Consider the following 15,889-nt stretch of genomic DNA (forward strand, 5'->3'; position numbering starts at 1 on the left):
TAGGGTCAGCTGCAGCTCAAGTTGAAGCAGAACAAGACGATCGTTCATGAGTGCTCATAGGTACTTTTTCCTGTCTTAATTATTGTCTGATGCAGCAGAACTCAGCACTCGTGTTCCCGTGACTACATGTCACTTGCGCGGCCGCGCTCACAGCGCACATTCCCCTAATGTTGCAGTTGGAGGATCCCTTTGACCTGCTTAGTTCAAAAGTAACTCATGAGGTGGAAAATTCAGAAGCCAAGCAGTTTTTCTGGAGAATTGAGAGGAGATACAGGAAGATCGGAGACAGACAAAACAGGAAAATAGTTTATTAAAATCTAGAAGTAAAAAAAAGTGATTGGGAAAGAAAATGTAGATCAATTTATCCCTCTGTTTTACTTTATAAAGCAATAATATATAAGCGTGTAATATTCATATATTCGATACAATTCAGATCAACATTAAAACTAAGTTTCACCCAGGGCCATATCAAGGCATTTTGGGGGCCAAAGCTAAATATTCAGAATTTAGCTTTTTCAAATGATTTAGCTTGTTTATTATTTAAAATATCTTCAACTTTATTTTTTTTAGAATAAATATTGTTAGGTAATTTGATTTTATCCCATATTACCTTAAAGGACGACACACCCTTTGATAGAGAGAGAGAGTAAATTGATTATTTGTAATGTCCATGTGTGTGTCTCAACCAGCCCCCACTCTGCTTCAGCCTTCAAAGCTTTCTCCTCACCTGCTCTGTATACCTGCATTCTGCAATTATCTGGTAGATAATACTTAACCTCCATAACCCTGGAACCTGAAATAAACACACATGACAACCAGGAAGACATTTTACATTGAATTAGCCAAATGGGGGGGGGGATCACCATGACACATAACTCTCTCCAGAGCTAGCTGCCAGGCGACTCCCCCCTCCTCAAGAGTCTTCAGTGGTTTTATTCACCAAATGGATGGGGGGAGAAGGCGGACCTTCTCAAGTTACAGAGTTACAGAGTTCTCTCAATTAACATCTTTGCTCAACCTTTTTATGAACAGCCAACACAGATTCATGATGTGTAATGGGCATCTTTTAGGTCTCAAAAAGGTACATTTATAAAAATACCCAACAAATATTTTGTTGGATTATTTGGGAAAATAATCATAACACAACATAGCAATGACTTGAAATGTTTTGTATGGTTTTAAGTTACACTTTTGACTGGGAAATGCTCTTTAAATGCATTCTATACCTTTTAGAAGTATTATGACAAAAATGACAAACACTATAAAAACTGAAACTAAAAAGTGCAAAAATATTCCAGCGATCTTAATAAAACAGCATTACTAAAATGGGAAAAACTTTACTTTTGAAATCTGAATGTACTATATTTATGAAGCAAAAAGCAAGTTGCCAAATAAGGTGGAGCTACATGAAACGAAAACGGGGTTCAGCTGACTGTCTGTTTCAGTGATATAGGCATTTCAGCCAAAAACTGAAAAATCACTTGGGTCATTTTCGGTCAAAAATTTTTGGTGTCAGAATTTTCGGTGCATCCCTAACAATAAAGCTAGCTTGCAAACAGGGCTAACAATGAAACGCTAGCTAAAGGTTGCTAATGTTAGCTTGCCTTATCAACATTTTTGTAAAAAAAAAAGAAACTTAAAAAGTGCACTTTAATGTGTGTTGTTTCCAAGGAACCAGATGCACTCGCACCCCTGGCCGGGAACATGCAATTGAAGGGCGCAAGTGCAAGTATTGAGATTGGGCTTCAGTCATCCGAGTGAGGTTGTAAGCTATAATTCTGTGTTACTATTATCAATGCTGTTATATCATTATGTAAAGGTGTACTTCTTTATTCTTGATGTCCAGGTGCAGCCCAAGATGCTCAGCATAAAAACTCATAAACCAGTATCAACTCCCCTGCCCAGTCTTGTCACAATGATGATGACTCAGGATCATCAGATTTAACAGATTTGTTGACAGGATCGACGTGTCCAGTTAATTTACTTTATCAGACACAAACAACAACTGGTGTAACATAGGTTAAGACATCACGAAATGATTTCCTCAGAGGATCCAAATAGCAGCTGGTGTAAGCTGGAGGGTCTTCAGCGCACAGTGAGGTTTCCGAACAAGCAAAATATGGCAGTGTCAGCCCTCATCATAGACAGTAGTTATCAGGTAAAGACAAACTTTCTGCGGAGTGTGTAAAACAGAAATTAAATGAAAATATTAGAATTCATGTGTTATGTCCCCTATTTCTGGTTGCCAAGTGGGTGCGGGAGGAAATGTGTCCAACAGGAACACGTCATTCTTTGGACATCTTGCATGTTGGTAAAGTATGTATCCAGATTATTCTTTTGTTTGGGCTTTCTATAATGTCATTTATTGTTTTACATTTTGTGTTTCTGTTCTGAAACAGGCATTGGGAAAGCTTCAGATGCAGCTTCCTTCCCCCAGCACATGCTTCAGCCCTCATGGAGTCCCTGAGAGTGGAACGCTCCAGTCCAGATCACCACAGGGTCTACGAGAGAGCAGCGGGCTCATGTCCTCCTCTGCTCCAGCTCCCCTTTCCAGAATCTACTAGCCCGGCAAGTCAGACAAAAACTAGGACGATAACTGTTGAAGTAGTGCTGCGAGCGGCTGCGGCCCAAACAGCACCAGAACCGCTCACGGGGCATGCGCATGGCTCGCCAGCTATATCCCTATTAACACACGTTCCTTTTAATTTCTACACTTTTTTTTCTCACACAATAACAAGGATTGTCGAGAAAGCATGTTTGCCGTAGTTATGTCAAATTATACTGATCACAAAACATTTATTTACTTTCTTTCGTTTTCCTCCGCCACTCATAAATACCTGTGTCCTCCTGCAGCAGTCCCGAGGGACAACAGACATTAATAACAACACAATAAAAAATCCGACATGTAAAAACTGCTATTTTTAGCACATTTTTAGGTCAGATGTGTTGCTACCAGATGCACAGTGGGAGCTGAAACTGAGTGCTACAAATGGAGAAGTCGCACAGTGTCCACAGAATATATAGCGGACCTCCGAGTCCACTTGCAGAAGTGACATTTACATGTGGATGTATCCTGGTCAGGTGCTGCAGCATAGAAGATGCGGTGTTGTGGTAGGCAAAATCAATTTTACAGTATTACACCGGACTACGTTTTCCGCCTTACGAAGTGAAAAATGGTCCCACACCTTTCACATTTTCTGTCTTGTTCACACTCCACCGGGGTCCACGTTATCCTCCTTATTCTAACAGCTGAAACGTCTACTCAGCTTTTGTTAGTGCCTACAGGAGTGATTCATCACCAAATTGAAAAAATTCAGCTGCGCTCATGATCTAAAACATGCAGGAAATGGGCTGGAAGCAGACTGCAGCGCCAGGTAGGTCATCTCTATTTTTTCTAAGTCCCAACAGAGCAACCTGCTAGTCTGAAGTTGCAAGTGGAATATTCTGGCCACAGGGGGTGATAGGGGCTGGGTGGCCTTTCATTAACTCTGTAAAGGGTCATTTTAGCACATACTGGCTCAAGAAAATGTTTTAAAAATATGAAAAAGTTGCTTTAAGAGATGCAAAGGTTTTTTGATTAAATGTTTGAGAGTTTGTGAGAGCTGGAGCAGCACAGATACAGCATTATCTCTGCTGTTTGTAAAGCTTACTTTAATAAACCATATTTTATAATAAAATGTCATTTTTTCTGCTGCTTTAGTGCTGCAGCAACATTACAATAGGAAATTATCCTACCTTGCATTTTATTACAGCATCCTTCCACTAGCCAGATCAATAAAAATGCGTTGCTTCTGCAGCTGTGAGATCAGAGACAACCAAATCAGACTCAGCGTAGACTGTCAGAGAATCCGTAGTGGCTGTCAAAAGGTTTTTGTTAATGACGGATTTTTGCAAGTTTAGAGAAGAAGCAGGTCGTCAGCATGTCTGAATATTTTGTTTTTCACCTGACAGCATTAGAATATGCCAGTTATGTTTGATGTGTTTTTGCAAACACCAATGAAAACCTGGACATTTATATAACTTGACCGCCCCCCTGGATGCCCCGGACGGAGAGTGAAAAGTGGACCTGTCCGGGGAAAGAGGACGTTTGTTAACCCTACTTTAACAGCATAAATAAGTTTATTCAACTATTGTGACCTATTGATAATTATATTAAGCACTAGATATTTAATATCCTGCTCATTAAGTTTTTCACTCCTTAAGTACTTGACCTGTCTTGCTTGCAATTTGTAAATTTGCACTGGTTGATGTTGGGGAAAAAGAATAAAGGCAAATCTCATGAAAAAATTTTTATGTCAGTGGTAGTTTTGATAATCCCATTGGCTTGCACCATAATTATGACGTAAAGGCTTCAAAATGAACACACATGAAGTTTAAGTAAAGTGTTGGGTCAAAAGGAAGAATATGTACACCTAATAGTTAAAGAGATTATCCCTCTCCATCCTGAGGATTATGTTTTTATCTGGGATTACAAATGGTGATATTAAGAAGAGGGCACTAGCTTGGGTCTTAGTAGCGATAGGCTAAAGCTCACAAGTTGGAACTCTATTTAAAACCACTTTATCGTGTAAAAGCCAGAAAGTATTTGGAGTAACACCAGTAGGAATCATTTCTACTCGACCGACTGCAGTTCAGCTGAAGCATCTGATAGACATTGCCAAGAATTTAATACAGCTTTGTTTTGAATAATTTGCATGTATTCATCATGGCATTTGCTGGAGAGGATTTAATATCAGAAACCGCTGATGTACAGGTAAGATTTTTGTAGTATTACAATTGTTAGATATGATTATGTAGTATGCAGCATAGGTGTTATTTTTTTTTATTTATTTTCGTGGAGTTGTCTCATAATGAGCTACTATACAGTAAATATTACTTCAGGTTTTTTGTTCTCCATGTACTAGAAATTGTTGTTTGTGTCAACTGAAAATGTTTTGTAATGCAAAATTTATGGTAAACATTCATTTCTTTACATTTCCAAGAAAACATCCAGGACATAACCAGTTACTTGCAGTATGAACAAGTTGATGATCAGTTTAGCACATTATTTCTTGCAATAATTTACGTGTATCAAAGGTTGGTACAATAAATTAATTCTGACAATGCACTTGCTACTTTGTAGAATAATTATTTCTATTTCACTGCTTTTTTATAATGTCAGTACTCCCATTCATCAGATAACAAACACAGAGAACACGTTGGTTTGCAGATGGCATTGGTAAATTTAACTATCAGGTAGACTAGAAATGTAATAAGAGTGATTATTCACCTGCAAAAAGATGGTCGGTTTAATACTCTGTTCAAAAATGTTTATTATAGGAGGCTGAGAGGGATGACCACTGGGATTCAAAGTCACACAGCCATGAGACCCAGAATATGGACGGAAAGAATCTGCAGGCACCAATCCATCAGTTACAAGTACCTTCTCAGAGCACCTGCTCAAGCTCATTGTTTTTTTAGGTTCAATTGTAAACAGATAATGGACAAATGACTTTTATTTAAATGTGGATAAATACATTCTGCTGGTTAAATCTCTTTTTTTTAAACATTCAAAGGAAGATTCACTCAAGGAGCAAATGATTGCTGACAGCCAATGTGGAAGTGTAGAGGAACAGATGTCCACTAGTGATCCTAGAAGAAGTGTTCTCTGCTCACCTGAACACACAGAAAGTAATCCAGCTGCAAATCCATTAAGCATAGGTAAAGATTTCTGCAACCGTCATTCTGAGATTCTAGATACAGATCAAACACAATTTAACAAAGTTTTTACTTTTAGATTCTGAAATGTTCTTCAACTTCTTGTCGCTCACTCAAAGCCGAAGGCTCGATGATCAGCGACTATTTCTTCCATCATTACCAGGGTTACAGAATGAGAATAGCCCTGTTAATGGAGATGCAAGCCACTTGTGTTATTTGGTTTCTAAAGTTCAGGTTTGTAAATTTTTTTAAATAAGAAAACTGATCTGATGCTATCAAAATACCGATAACATTTTCTTGACTTCCAAAGTTTTAGCTGATTAGTACACAATTTGTGGTTGAGTGCTGCACATCTGTTTTCAATGAAATCCATTCATTTTCCTATGCTTATCCAGGGCTGAGTTGTGGGGGCAATAGCCTAATCAGAGTCCCAGACTTCCCTCTCCTCAGCCACTTGGGCCAGTTCCTCTTCGGGAATCCAAAAGCATTCCCTGGCCAGCTGAAAAACATAGTCCCTCCAGCGTGTCCTGGGTCTTCCTGTAGGTCTCCTCCTGGTTGGACATGCCCAAAAAACCTTGCCAGGGACGCACGTCCAGGAGGCATCCTGACCAGATTCCCGACTTCTCACCTTATCTCTAAGGGAGAGCTCAAACACCCTGAAGGGGGCCCCTGTGGCTTAGAGTCTGTGCGAGGGGAAATAGTTTATTTTTATTTTCATCATCATAAAGGGTTTTTGGGCAGCATTTTGTCTGATCCCTCACCTAAGACCGGTTTGCCATGAGTGACCCTACCAGAAGCATCATGCCTCAGACAACTTAGCCCCTAGGATCACTAGGACACTCAAAACCCTCCACCACGATATGGTGGCAGCCCAGGGAGAGCTGATGAAATCCCTTGTCCAAACGTTTCACTAAATCTTTGTACATGTTGACATTTCCCCAAATTACCTAATACATTTGCTGATGATGTGCTTCACTGTATGAAATTAAAACCTTTTTATGGAATGATATTTAAAAGAAAATTGCTGCGCCAATGTTTTTCAGGGGTCCAGAATGGAGGACCAAAGATGTTTCCTACCTCCATTACAAACTTCACCTTTATCAACAACAAAAATGTCTACTTCTGATGTTGGTCTAGTCCGCTCAGCTTCCTTCAGTGCAAGCTCAGATTTAGAACAACAAAAGAATAAAGAAAAAGCATCAGTTAAACAGGTTTGTACTGAAGTTGCAGTGATAATTTTTAACACTTAAGTTAATTAAATTACAAAATCAACTATTGATAAAAACATCTACCACATAAATGTTCTATTGTCGTATGATCATTTAGATATATTTACCCTTAAAAATGAATTGTTTGTGAATGTCTCATGTAGGTCTTGACACCAGCTGAACTTGAAGAACTTTTAACATTAGTTTGTAAATATCAACGTGGTCAAATGGATGAACAGCGATGTGTGTTAAATCCCCAAGATACAGCCAAATTACCCCCAGGTTATATGGATATTTGCAATTTTTGATGTATTTATTTTATTTTTTGTCTAACATTTATATTTGTGCACATTTGATTCTAAAAAAAACATTGTTTTCTCCACCATTTGTTTAGATGCAGACAACCTCTTCAGCTTGCTGTCAAACATTCAAGGCCAACGGCTTGACGACCAGCGAATGTTTCTTCCGTCTTTACCTGGAATACAGAATGACGGTACCACACCAGCATTAACTCAAGCTGAGAGAGATGCAAGATACCTATGTTACGTGGTTTCAAGAGTCCAGGTTTGATCTATCTGAAGCTTTTGTTTTTAATGTAATTTCTTATAATATTGTTGTCTCCTCCCCTCAGTTGTATCTTTTACTTAACAGGTGTCTAAATGACTTTATTTTTCTCTCAACAGGGCTCAAGAATGGATGAACAAAGATGCTATGCACCTGAAGTCATCAGAACTCTTTGCACTCCCTCAGCTCAGCGTAAAGACCTCATGTCAGGCACACCTGACATACCTCCTGACAGCTCTGCCGTTATTAATACTGGCAAACCCTGGAAGGTCAGGTGTTCTTTCTTCCAAACATTATACTGAAATACGTTAACCCCAACTTTTCCTTTTCAATTTTGCTTTCGTAAACCACTGACCATTGTGTCAGTAACGAAGAAAATGAAAATTTTTGTTTTATTCTTTTAAATTTTTTAGGATGTATCTGTAACTGAACAGGACCAGTTCTATGAGATGATAAGACATGCACAAAGTAGACGTATGGATGAGCAACGATGCTTTTTACAACCTAGCCCAATGCACAATGGAGGAGCATTAAATAATGTACCCATAGGTCAGAAAAATACAGTGAAATGCATAGAACACATACACTTTAAAATTTAGACATATCATAAAAATCTATTCTTCTATAGGGGCAGCAGCTGATGCATTTGCCAACAGTTTCACCTCCAGTCAGGCAAAACAATCAGATGTTGAGCACCTTGAACCTCCTACTCGGCAAGAGGTAAGTGAAAAATTTGAAGCAAAAGAAATTGCAAATACTAAGACTGATTAAAAAAAATTTCATGTTTATTTCAAATTACTGGTGATATTAACATAGAAATCCAAACAAATCAGCTACTGTTTGCATTCTATAGTTTATGAATTTAAATAGCTCAATTTTAATGGGCCAAATAAAGATGTACCCTGATTTATATGCCTAAAAATGTGTTCACTTGTTTTTTTATGCAAAGGAAACTAAGGCACACATTAAAAATACCTAATAAGTACTTGGCTTAATTTAGTAGAACCACAGTTCATTCGTGACATGCTTTGCATCTTCCCTTATTTATTTTTTCTCCAGATATCACCACCACTTATCACAGTGGATCAAGGGACACCTGTCACACTGAGGAAGGACCATTGCAAAGGTACTTCTCAGACCCAAATGGCTTGTGCAGATTCTGGCTCTACCTTGGTCCTACCCAAATCTGCTTCATTTACTCCTGAGACAGAGTTTCAGAAAAATCAAAACTCAGCCGCACAGGTAAACAAATAAGCAACATAACATTTTATTTCATTAAAAGTAAAACATAATGGCTAAATGCTGCATAAAATGCTCGGGTCATTTTAATCATCAGTTTCTCAGTTAGTGACCTCAGAATGGGCAACAGAGTCTCCTTTCTTTGAGACAAATGTGCAGGATCATCTAAACGGTGTATGAATTAGGAATTCTGCCTCATTTTGCTTTAACTGAGTCTGTAATTTGACCTGGTCCAAAGCAGGCCACTGTCAAAACAAAACCGTAATGAAGAAAGTGAAAACTTTTCTTGTTTTTTTATAGTTGACACTGAGAGTGTCTGTGAGCATCACACAACAGCCGGTGAGCTTTTCCAGAGCATATTGAAAAATCTCAAATTCAAATGTTTGGGTCTTTTTAAATCTTATTGGATATTTTATGTGTTTCAGGGGCTGAATAATGACTTGCAGATTCCAGAAGTCTTTCTTACTCTTGGTGCTCCAGGAGATAATGTTGTGATTCCTCTGAGCCCAGTATTTGGCAGACCCATATCCTTAGACTTAAGTCTTGTCCCTAAAAATGATTCTAAATCCACACATTGCTCTCCAAGCCATCCACGTTCTAACAAAACCCATTCTCAGCCATCATCTCCCTATTTGTCACATCCTATAATTTCATGCTCAAACGAGAAGGAGAAACTTTTGACAAGACCTGCCAGTCCAAATAAATACTGCTCCTCCCCTGGTGAAAAAATCCATTCATCCCTGATGCAAAAAGGAATATTTCAAGGAACAGATAAATGCAAAGGGGCTCGTGGAAAAGGAAAAGAAAAGACAGAGCAAGGAAAGTGGAAAGGAACTGGGAAGAAAGATAAGAATAACAGTGAAAATTATTAATAAGACCCATTGTACATTTTGTAGTCAACTAGATGTGTGAAATGTGGAATGTGGCTCTGAGGACAGCCCCCAGAGGTTAGTGACGATAACAATCAGCATTACCTTAGAAATATTTTTACATAAAAAATGTTTTTAGTTTTTAACTATAAACAAAGAGAAGGTCTTGTTGGAGATTGAGGTAATTTGTTTCATGCAAGACGTATGTTCAAAGTTATTTAAACTGTGTGTAATTTGCGACCTGTTTTGGAAGAAAAATTATATTTTTCTAAATACTAAATGCTGTGTATAGGTATAAGGAAAACATATTTTTGCTTATTATACTATTTTTAATAATTATTTAAATTGACATCCATTACATTTAAAATATTAATAAATGCAAAACATGGTATCAGCATTTAAGTAAAATTACCAGATATGATTTTGATGAATTCCACAAACATTTATTGCAAGATTTTACTTCCATTTCCAAAAGTTTATTTGTCTTTTTACAGATTTATTTGATGTCATGTGAAAAAAAATCATCAAAGCTCATTGTTTGAATCTCCAAGAAAATATCAATAAAAGACCAACATTAATCAGCTTGACTCCTGTATCATTTGATTTATCCAACCAAACAGACATTGCCTTGACCACATTGCGTAACAGAATAGAAACAATTATAATCCCCTTACTGTTTCTTTATAATCAGTTTGCCTACTTTTTGCCTAGATTTTTTTGAAGGTTACATTGACTTGCTCAGTATCATATCTGCTAGACAAGTGATCCCCAACTCTCTTTCCCGAGGGTATCCAGCATGTTTTAGTTGTTTCCCTAATCCAACACACAGGGCCTGCCAGTTCTAGTTTTGACTAGTGGTTCCCAACCTGGGGTCCCCACAAGATTGCAGGGGGTCCCCACAATTTTGTATATGCTGAGGTTTTCGAGGTAACAAAAATTATATTAGAAAAAATATATTCATAAAATATCAAAAACACACATAATAGTAGGGCTGCACAATATATAGAAAAATTATCGTCATCGCGATAACAGGACGTGCGATAGGCCCATCGCAAAGCACGTCAAAAACGGCGATAAATGTTTGGTTCAAACATTTCCATCCGTGTCGTACATCAACTTTTTGTAAACCAGCTCTGTGTTTTACGCGGAAGTATTATTTCACCAATCAAATGTAGCCCTTTTGATATGCGGCCAATCAGATGGGTCCGTTCACGTAATACGCCCGCCCCCTACGTAGACACTTAGGATGAGTGGAACGCAACACCCGAACTGAGTCACGGGCGCCGTTCCCTTGTTCGTCATGCTGGCTCAGAGCAACGAACGCACTTTGTGCTGAGGTTTCTGGAATCAGCACTGCTTTCAAACGTGAACGTAAGTCCGCTCGGTGTCGTTAAGCAGCTGATAATAACCGGGCTGACTCCGACACGTGCCGGTGAACCAACCCACCGACCTCCATGTCGCTAGTGTTCCACCGGGTGGTGATGTTAGCCCCAGGCTCCGGTTAGCTTCCAGCTAAAAGGCTACAGCACTCTCCTCCCAGTCCCACCCTGCTAAAGAGGGCCTGGAAAAGTTCCCCCACACATCAAAGTGATTTTTCATTTATGAGCTGTTAATCAGGATAGTTGATTTGCTGCTGCACATAAACTGTCAGTCAGAAGCTCTGCTAGTTGGTTATCTTAAGAGGAGCTAGTTCAATTTGTTAGCTTGTTATCAGAATCATAGTTGCAGTTTCATCATCTGAGCTGCTTTTTAAGATCTAGGTAAACTTGTTCAATTTGGGGTTAAAACCAAACGTTTTCACATATCTTCCATGTAGTTTTTTTTTTTTTGCCATTTCCTCTTCTGAAAGGTAGATAATTGTTTTTCTCTTTCCCTCAGAAAATCTTAATATTCTCCTAGTTTGGCCCAGCACAGTTCACTTCCCAATTACAGCAACAGCCTTCTATCATAACCACATAAGTGGAGAAAATGCTCAGTAGCAATGAGAGAATTTGCTGTTGCATTTAAGTGATGTTAACTATTATTTAACATTTAAACTTATTTTCTGATGTTTTTTATTTATTCAAAAAACCCTGGTAAGGGATGTTTTTCTGTATTTGGAGCATCAGAAAAAGTTTTATGGTGGAGGTGATGTTTTAAAGTCACTGAGAAACTGCATGCATGCAGTTTGTTGTTTTGCTGCTAATACAGTAGCAGGTGCAGCTGCATATTTTTTCAATAAAAATGTTATGTTGTAATGTAATTTATGCATTAGTTTTTGTTTGCTTTGAACCCAGAGCAGACGTCACACGCCAGATGACATCAACACTGCATACTTTAGTATTTGTTCATTTATCGTGAGTATTATCGATATCGCAATATTAAGCACTGTTATCGAATATCGCAGGTTTTCCTAATATCGTGCAGCCCTACCTAATAGTAAAATCAAGGCTCTGCCTAAGAGTTATAACTCCTTATGTCAGTATAAAGTTAGTAATCACATTTGATGTGTGTCTGGGGGTAAGGGTTGGGGGGCCCTGACTCGTCTTGGACACAAGCAAAACGGGCCCTTGTGGAAAACAGGAACCACTGCTATAGGCACCATCCATCCAGGTGTCATCCCAAACAGAAGGAAAATGTAACGTGTAAAACAAGTTGATTGTTAATGTGTCTTAAGATTAAAATATCAAGCCCATATCAACATACCAAAGTCTATTAAGTAGCACAGCATGTGTTCAGTGTTCGTGAATTTGGTGACACTGCAGTGTACAACAGTTTTTTAAATATCTTATTATGAGCCATTTTTGGTGTTTTCATTTGTTGATGGTCCCTGAGTGCAGCAGTGCCATGAAAATAAAAATGATTAGACAACAAGATGTGCTTCCCTCTGCTACATGATTTGGTTTGGTTTGCTGAGATCCAGCCACTCTCCCACCTCCCTTCTAACAACACCGTAACACTTTTAAAACCAAGGGAAAACCAAATGTGTACTCACCAAGCAAATTCTTTTCAGATTGTTGGGTCTACTGTTTTTATTCCCAACCACAGACATTTTCTCCCTTTAGACATAACTTTTACTAGCATAAGCATCAGTATATGATGTCTGGTTAGTAGTAGCTTGTTCAAACAGCGGCCAGCTCCGAACTCTGACTGGTTCTTTTCTCGTCCAGTCCCACCTATTCCATTTGCTTATTGTTTTTTTTCCCCGGTCTCTCATCTTTTCTTTTTCTGATTGGATTTTTGTTTTTTTGGATTTGGGCATCTTGTTAGGATGCCTCTTGGACGCCTCCCCAGGGAGGTGTTTCTGGCATGTCCTGCCGGCAGGAGGCCCCTTGGTCGATCCAGGACACGTTGGAGAATGTACATGTCCGAACTGACCCAGGAATGCCTTGGGTCCTACCGGAGGAGTTGGGGGAGGTGGCTGGGGAGCGGATGGTCCGGAACTTGGGATGCTGCAGCTGCAACCCTGATAGGCGAAAGAAGACGAGACAGAATTTTTGTTTCTGTCAATTTTTGTTGTCCCTTATTAGTCAACAAAACAAAGCATTATTTGTGTTTATGCTTTTATTTTGAATGCCACCTCAACTGGCTCCTTTTAATGTGGAGGAGCAGTGGGTCTATTCCGGGCCCCTCCCGGATGACTGAGCTTCTCACCATGGTCTTAGGTTTAGAGGAGCTGATTCTCGTCCAGCTACTTCACACTCAGCTGTGAACTGCTCCAGTGAGAGTCGGAGATCACATTCTGATGAAGTCAATCAGACCACATAATCCGCAATCATCAAGCTGTGGCCTAAGGTATCCTGGTGCCAAGAGAACATATGGACACCTTTTTGTCTGAACATGGTGTTCGTTATGGACAATCCATGATGAGCACAGAAGTCCAATCACAAAACACCACCCGAATACAGATCAGGGGGGCCGTTCCTCCCCACCACACCTCTCCAGGTTATTGCCCATGTGAGTATTCAAATTCCCCCAGCAGAATGAGTGAGTCAGAATGAGGAGCGCTCTCCATCACTCCCTCCAAGGTCTTCAAAAAGGGTGGGTAGTCTGAACTGTAGTTTGGTGAACAAGCATAGTGAACAGTCAGGACCCATTCCCCCACACGTAGGTGAAGGGAGGCTACCCTCACATTCACTGGGGTAACCCCAACATACAGGCACCAAGGTGGGGGGTAACTAGTATGCCTACACCTACTCGGCGCCTCTCAGTGGGGGATACTCCAGAGTGGTAGAGTGTCCAGCCCCTCCCAAGGAAACTGATTCTGGAGCCACAGCCATGCGCTGAGGTGAATCCGACTATGTCTAGTCGGAACCTCAACTTCACACACCGACTCAGGCTCCCTCCCACCAGAGTTGACATTCCACAAGCTGAGAGCCAGTTTCTGTAGCCAAGGATCAGATCGCTAAGGTTCCCGCCTTCGGCTACCACCTATCACACATTGCACCCGACTCCTTTGGCCCCTTTCACAAGTGGCCAAAGGATTGGGAAGGGGGACCCATGTTTCCTCTTCAAGCTGTGCCCGGCCGGGCTCCATGGGTGAAGGCTTCGCCACCAGGCTCTCGCCATTGTGCCCCACTTCTAGGCCAGGCTCCAGTGGGGCTCCCAGGTGACTCCCGTTCGGGTGACAAATCACTGTTTCCAATTATATTATTAATCTTGAAGGGTCTGTGAGCTGCATTTTGTCTGATCTCTGACCTGTTTGCCAAGGGTGACCCTTCCAGTGGCATAAATTCTCACACACCTTAACTCCTAAGATCATCAGGACACTCAAACCCCTCCACCACAGTAAGGTGGCAACCCAGGGAGAGGTTTGAAGGCAACGGCAGCCTTTTCTCTCAAGGTCTGCTTAGTTGATCCAATGTGCTGCCATTCCTAAATAACTCCTGATAGTACAGTTCCAAATACTTGCTGTAGCTGACACATACTATAGAACCTTAAATGTCTTTTTTCAGTTCATTTTCCATTTTAACGTAACACTGGTCCAGGAAAATTGAAAAAAAAAAAATCTGTCAGGTGGTACCATCTCACCTCTTGTTTGCATTTTGCTTAGAATGTCCCGGAAAGATGGAAAACTATTGAAATGGGAAAAAATTCATCCACTATGAATGCTGCAACAAGTTTATTTATCTCAGCCTTTGTGGTTGCCTGGCAGTAAACATCAAGTTGTAACTCATTTCACGGTGTCCACATCAGACTGCGCTCTCTCTCTCTCTCGGGCTCATTAGCAACTAGCTTGTAAGTGATTGGAACAATTTCATGTTGAGTTCACAGCCGTAGACCTGCTTATTTTCCATGCATAGCTTACACAAAACTGTCAAGTTTTTATCCTTTCCCGCAACAAAAGAAAGGCGATGTGCATACTTCCATCTGTAAAATGTCGCATTTTTCTCCATTACTTCTGCCATTTTATTCTCTTTAAGTCTCAGTGGTCTCCTTTAAAAAGCAGGCTTTTGCCCGACCTTCGTCACCACCCTCCCCTTATTTTGTTCTTATTCCGCCTTTCTTGGGATTAATTGATTTCCCTCTTTCTTATAAATTTTCTATCTCCTTTTCCTTAAATTTTTTTCTCCTTTAAACATAGTTTTAATCATTAAAAAATGTTTTATACTTGTTTTTGTTTTGTTTTTGTGAAGCGCCTCATGATTTTTATCTTGAGAGGTGCTATATAAAAGATTGTTTTCTTTCTTTCTTTGTCTTCGTTTTCCTCCATGTGTGATTGTGTATGTGCCGTTGCAAGGTCGTCACATAAGATAAAGCTCTTTTCTTTTGAGAGAAGAGGACAGTACAATTGATAGTAACGCAAAACATTTATTTCTCTTTAGGTTGTAATTAGGGCTGCAGCAATCGAATATTTTTGTAATCGAGTACTCTATCAAATATTTTATCGATTAATCAAGTACTCTAATAAATTGCCCTTTTGCGTTTGTAAACCATTATATCAAATAGCATGTTATAAAATATGAAAGACCTCTTAAAATGAGCAAGCAATTGCCAGTTATTCTTCAAGTTTTATTCAAAATTAGTTTTCAAAACTTCAGCACTTCAACTTTACAGTAAACAAATGCGAGCGGCTGCGGCCCAAACAGCACCAGAACCGCTCATGGCGCATGCGCAAACACACGTCCGTTTTAATTTCTACACTTTTTTTCTCACACTAACAAGGATTGTCGAGAAAGCATGTTTGCCGTGGTTATGTCAAATTACACTGATCACACAACATTTATTTACTTTCTTTCGTTTTCCTCCGTCACTCTCATAAATACCTGTGTCCTCCTGCAGCAATCCTCAGGGACAACGGACATCAATAACAACACAGTAAAAACTCCAACG

At 39.7% G+C, this 15,889-nt stretch overlaps 1 protein-coding gene across 2 annotated transcripts; it reads left to right on the forward strand.

Moving 5' to 3' along the window:
- The first annotated feature begins 4,493 nt into the window (after positions 1–4,493).
- On the forward strand, positions 4,494–9,750 carry LOC107378333 (uncharacterized). Of its 2 annotated transcripts, none has more exons than XM_054741284.2 (13): positions 4,494–4,753; positions 5,320–5,418; positions 5,556–5,700; positions 5,777–5,931; positions 6,741–6,908; positions 7,070–7,187; positions 7,300–7,469; positions 7,589–7,738; positions 7,883–8,018; positions 8,098–8,189; positions 8,529–8,711; positions 9,009–9,047; positions 9,134–9,750. In XM_054741284.2, exons 1-13 carry the CDS (start codon positions 4,706–4,708, stop codon positions 9,578–9,580), a joined length of 1,950 nt encoding a protein of 649 aa, XP_054597259.1. In that variant the 5' UTR covers positions 4,494–4,705; the 3' UTR covers positions 9,581–9,750. The 2 variants fall into 2 exon arrangements, with proteins under 2 accessions (XP_054597259.1, XP_054597260.1); XM_054741285.2 differs by having other exon boundaries at positions 8,529–8,595; positions 9,134–9,275.
- Positions 9,751–15,889: the final 6,139 nt, after the last annotated feature.

The sequence above is a fragment of the Nothobranchius furzeri genome, chromosome 5 (assembly GCF_043380555.1).
Source record: "Nothobranchius furzeri strain GRZ-AD chromosome 5, NfurGRZ-RIMD1, whole genome shotgun sequence".
NCBI lineage: Eukaryota > Metazoa > Chordata > Actinopteri > Cyprinodontiformes > Nothobranchiidae > Nothobranchius > Nothobranchius furzeri.